General features: G+C 39.0%; 1 protein-coding gene across 1 annotated transcript; it reads right to left on the bottom strand.

Moving 5' to 3' along the window:
* Positions 1 to 4661: 4661 nt before the first annotated feature.
* LOC130591919 (uncharacterized) lies at positions 4662 to 5479 on the bottom strand. Its single transcript, XM_057395907.1, has 2 exons — positions 4962 to 5479; positions 4662 to 4872 (listed from the first exon to the last, which is right to left on the bottom strand). Exons 1-2 carry the CDS (start codon positions 5392 to 5394, stop codon positions 4856 to 4858), a joined length of 450 nt encoding a protein of 149 aa, XP_057251890.1. The 5' UTR covers positions 5395 to 5479; the 3' UTR covers positions 4662 to 4855.
* Positions 5480 to 5889: the final 410 nt, after the last annotated feature.

The raw sequence follows: 5889 nt of genomic DNA, 5'->3' as shown, positions 1-5889 counted from the left end.
TTCAAGGTTCTGATTTTGAATGCTTGAGAATCATAAAGACTGGACCTCTCCCTATTCAAGTCAAAGATGATGAAGGAAACCTGATCGATAAGGATGAAGATGAGTACAATTCTGTTGACTATGGAAAAGCCGAAAAGAATTACAAAGCTATGAGTATTCTCCAATCTGGAATTGGACCTGATGAATATTCACTGGAGTTGGCCCATGAAGGTACAAATTGTAGGAACTTAGATGCATAATGCGGAAAATCAAGTATCAAATACTTGTACATCTATCCCAAGATCATTGCATAAATTAGTATGAATCAAACAATAGTATAGAATTATACCTTTGATGCGTATGTTCCTCTTGTTCACCAAAGTTCTAGTGGAGATCACCTTAGAACGTCAAGCGTCGTTCCTCTAATGTTGGTCCACGAACAACACTTGGATCACCACGTATGCTAGTACGGAAGAGAGACAAACTCACTTGCTTTTGGTGGTGTATGAGGGCCGAAATATGGGGAGGAAAACTAGAGAGAAAAATCAGATTTTTCTCTTAAGAAGATGACACACACAAAGATGATTAACTATGTAACTCCTAATACAAATATGTAGGAGTGGTTACAAGTGAACTTCATGAGGTTTTATTGGCCTCATAATGTGATACATTATGAGCCTAATAAACTCATAAGTTACACATCTTTTCCATCCACCATAAAACCGTCCAACCCATTTCACAAATGGGTTTGGATATTATCCAAGTGTATTACTTGTGTGACCTCATAGGACCAATAATACTAGTAGTTGGCCCTAATCATATTAGTCCAACAAACCACAATTAGCTTCTAGCAAAACGTTGTGATCATCTAATATTATTGAATATATTATCTCCATAACTTATCCTAATATTATTTAGTTTATTACACTTGATCGAGGACAAAATCCTTCAATCTCCCACTTGTCTAAGAACAAGTGTGTAACCTTCAAACTCCTTAAGTCGCTTAATGTCTAACTTGATGATATGATAACATCATATGTTCATCATACCAATATTCAAGTCGTTCCTTGAAATCTGAGTTCGAACTGTCGAAACAAATGATTAACTTCTTAATCCATTTGAGCACGGCCATGCATTTTCAGTTCTCACTCTTCAAGAGGCCAAGACACCAATCCTAACTCTTAGGAGGACTTATCCAATCTTGTATGACCAAAGCTCCCACTCAATTCATAGCAGTTCCGATCGCTGCTTTTATAACCTCCTTTTACGGCACGGCGTTTTGCAGCGTCAAGAACATACTGATCCTTAAGTAAGAACAATTTCATACTCATGTCAAAGGAATACATATTAATAAGAGTCTCATAAACCTTTTAGAGAACTCCCACTAGGTCTGCCCAGCGTGTATCAACTATACAAGCCTATGCAAATGACTAGACATCTCCATGTCCCTATAGCCCATGAAACTGCGCTATCAATCAACTTGCAATCTAGTCCATGAAATGAATCATTTACGTTCAACTTAATGATTCGAACTAGGGACTAAGGTATATTATAACTCCTGTTCACTGATAGAGTTCCATTTGTCAAATCACGTATTTGACAATTCTATCAAACGTTATAAAATACTTTGAACGTTTTATTTAATACTAAACCAAGATTAAATAAGAACAAAACTTTTATTGATAAACATAAACATAACATATCAAAGCGAGTAATTATAACTGTGAACTAATTAAAAGTAAATAGTACACAATTAAACCCACTCTCCTATATGCTTAAGCCCTATAGCCCTAGTATGACTCTCATGCTTGGGCTTGGCAAAGGTTTAGTCAAAGGATCAGCGACATTGCTATCCGTATGAACCTTGCAAACTATTACATCCTTTCTCTCAACGATTTCTCGAATGAGATGAAACTTTCTAAGTACATGTTTACATCTTTGATGTGATCTTGGTTCCTTAGACTGAGCTATGGCACCATTGTTATCACAATGTAAAACAATACCATCTCCAACACTAGGCACTACTCCTAGCTCCAGAATGAACTTCTTCATCCAAACGGCTTCCTTTGCTGCATCTGCCAGCAATTACTCAGCTTCTGTTATAGAATCAGCACTAGTGCTTTGCTTTGAACTTTTCCAGCTCACTGCCCCTCCATTTAGACAAAAGATGAAACCAGATTGGGATCGGAAATCATCTTTGTCAGTTTGGAAGCTCGCATCTGTGTAACCCTCAACAATTAACTTACTTTCACCTCCATACACTAAGAAATTATCCTTAGTCCTTCTCAAGTACTTTAGGATATTCTTAGCTGCACTCCAGTGTGCGTCACCTGGATTTGATTGGAATCTGCTACACATGCTCAAGGCATATGAAACATCTGGGCGAGTACAAAATCATGGAGTACATAATGGACCCTATAGCTGACGCATAAGGAACATTACTCATTCGCTTAATCTCATCAGGCCCAGAAGGACACTGAGTCTTGCTAAGCGACACTCCATGTTGCATGGGTAGGAAGCCTCTCTTAGAGTTTTCCATGTTGAACTTAGTGACGATCTTATCTATATAAGTTCGTTGGCTAAGTCCGATCATCCTCTTAGACCTATCCCTATAGATCTTGATCCCCAAAATGTACTCAGCGTTTCCAAGGTCTTTCATAGAAAAACAACTTTTTAACCATTCCTTGACTGACTCAAGCATGGGAATGTGTTTCCTATGAGAAGTATGTCATCTACATACAAGACCAAGAAGACTATGTTACTCCCGCTTTCCTTCTTGTAAACACAAGACTCTTCTCCATTTTTGAGAAAACCAAACTATTTGATTGTCTCATCAAAACGAAGATTCCAACTCCGAGATGCTTGCTTCAATCCATAAATGGATTTTTGAAGCTTACATACGCTCCTAGGATTTTCTGGATCCACAAAACCCTCCGGCTGTGTCATATACACATCCTCTTTCAAGAACCCATTCAAGAAAGCGGTTTTGACATCCATTTGCCAAATCTCGTAATCATAAAAGGCGGCGATCGCTAGGAGTATCCGAACGGATTTAAGCATGGCTACCGGTGAAAAGGTTTCGTCATAGTCTATACCATGAACTTGCTTGAACCCTTTTGCAACCAACCTTGCTTTGTAAACCTGAATATTACCATCCTTGTCTGTTTTCACTTTGAAAACCCATTTGCAACCAATAGGTGTACCCATCGGGCAAATCTACCAAGTCCCATACTTGATTTTCAGACATGGATGCCATTTCGGACCTCATGGCTTCAAGCCATTTTTCGGAGTCTTCACTCATCAAAGCTTGCTTGTAAGTAGTAGGTTCCTCAAATTCTAAAATCATTATCTCAGAATTTTCGGTTAACAAGAAATCAACAAACCTCTTGGTTGGTATTCTTGTTCTACTAGACTTACGAGGGGCTGCAACAGGAGAAATTTTCTTCTCAACAATTTGAGAATTTTCGCACGAATTAGATTCGAGTGGGACAGTAGGAGGTTCGTGTACGGGATGCACGTCCTCCAACACTTGGTCAGTTATGGGAGAAGATTCCTCCAAAGGAGGAACTACTTCAAGCCCAACATCTGGCTCTTGTGTCGTTGTCTCTAACATAGGATGAACTATGTCCATTTGTTGCTCTTCTCGAACTTCTTCGAGAAATACATTACTCCCACTTGCCTTTTTGGAAATAAAATCTTTTTCCAAAAAGACACCACGACGAGCAACAAACACTTTGCCCTCAGTGCGATTGTAGAAGTAATAGCCCTTGGTTTCCTTGGGATAACCCACAAAGAAACACTTATCTGATTTAGGGGCGAGTTTATCTGAAAGTAAACGCTTTACATAAACCTCACATCCCCAAATACGTAGAAAAGACAAGTTTGGAACTTTTCCACTCCATATCTCATATGGTGTCTTATCTACTGCCTTTGATGGAGTTCTATTAAGTGTGAAAGTAGCAGTTTCGAGAGCATATCCCCAGAAGGATATTGGAAGATCAGCAAAACTCATCATAGACCGAACCATATCAAGTAGAGTTCGTTCCTCCTTTCGAAACACCATTCAACTGAGGTGTTCCAGGCGGATTAGTTGTGAAAGAATTCCACAACTCTTCAAGTGATCACTAAACTCTTGGCTCAAATATTCACCACCACGATCGGATCGCAGTGCTTTGATTGTTTTGCCAAGCTGGTTTTGGACTTCATTCTGGAATTCTTTGAACTTTTCAAATGATTCCGACTTATGCTTCATTAAATAGACATATCCATATCTACTTAAATCGTCCGTAAAAGTAATGAAGTATCCAAACCCTCCCCTAGCTTTTGTGCTCATTGGTCCACATACATCAGTATGTATTAGGCCCAATAGATCACTGGCTTTCACCCTTTCCAGTAAAAGGTGACTTTGTCATTTTACCCATTAAACATGATTCACACACATCAAATGGCTCAAAGTCAAAGATGTTAGAAGTCCATCTTTATGCAACTTCTGAATGCGTTTCGCGTTTATGTGTCCTAAACGACAATGCCATAAGTAAGTAGGATTAGTATCGCTTGATCTATGTTTTTTGCTGTCTATGTTAAGGACATCTTTGTCTAAGTCTAGGTAATATAGACCATTAGACCCTTAGCAGTGGCATAAAACATTGAATTCAAATAAACAGAGAAACAACCTTTCTCAATTGTAAATGAAAACCCTTCATTATCCAAAACAGGAATAGAAATAATGTTTTTGGTAATAGCAGGAACATAATAACAATTATTAAGCTCTAATATTAATCCAGAAGGCAAAGGTAGACTATAAGTCCCAACTGCAACGGCTGCAACTCTTGCACCATTTCCAACTCGCAGTTCCACCTCTCCTTTAGCCAAAGTTCTACTCCTTCTTAGTCCCTGCACATTCGAAGTAATGTGAGAAACACAACCGGTATCAAATACCCAAGAAGTAGAGGTTGCTAAATTAATGTCAATGACATAGATACCTGAAGAAGAAGCCCCAGACTTCTTATCCTTCAAGTACTTTGGGCAGTTACGCTTCCAATGACCTATTTGATCACAATAGAAGCACTTGGCATTTGCGGCCACCTTTGGCTTTGCCTTTGCCTGTGGCTTAATAGCAGTCTTAGTGGCAACTTGCTTGCCCTTATCTTGCTTTTTCTTGCCAGCCCATTCCTTCTTAAAACCCTTTTCCTTTTGAACCATAAGAACTTCCTTCTTAGGTGCAATAGTGATGTTTTGCTCGGCAGTCATGAGCATCCCATGCAACTCAGCAAGGGTTTTCGACACCCCGTTCATATTGAAATTCAATCGAAACGTATTGAACCCCTTATGAAGTGAGTGCAGAATGATGTCAGTAGCCAACTCTTGGCTATAAGGAAAGCCCAACCTCTCCATGGCTTCGAAATAACCAATCATTTCGAAGACATGAGTGGCGACCGGCTTGCCTTCAACTAACGAACACTCAAGAATAGCCTTGTGAGTTTCATACCTCTCTATCCGAGCTTTTGTTGAAACATGGTTTTCAACTGTCGGATAATGCTATAGGCATCCAAGCTTGCAAACCTCTTTTGAAGGCTTGGTTCCATAGCCGCTAGCATAAGGCAAGTAACAATTACTGACCTTTCTGCAACGGCCTTATGGGCCTCTTTCTCAGCATCAGTAGAGGTAGTAGTTAAAACTGGGATCGGGGTTTCAAGAACATCCTCTCGACCTTCGGACCTAAGAACAATTCTTAGATTCCTTTCCCAATCAAGGAAGTTGTTCCCTTCAATTTATCCTTCTCAAGGATTGAACGTAAGTTAAAAGGTGAATTATTGTTGTTACCAGACATGATATCTACATAGAAGATGCAAAAAGTATAAGTATGTTTATCATAATAGCTTTTAACAAATTTTAAACACTTTAAAATAA

Source organism: Beta vulgaris, chromosome 6 (assembly GCF_026745355.1).
Source record: "Beta vulgaris subsp. vulgaris cultivar EL10 chromosome 6, EL10.2, whole genome shotgun sequence".
NCBI lineage: Eukaryota > Viridiplantae > Streptophyta > Magnoliopsida > Caryophyllales > Amaranthaceae > Beta > Beta vulgaris.
This window is presented reverse-complemented; position numbering and strand designations above follow the sequence as displayed.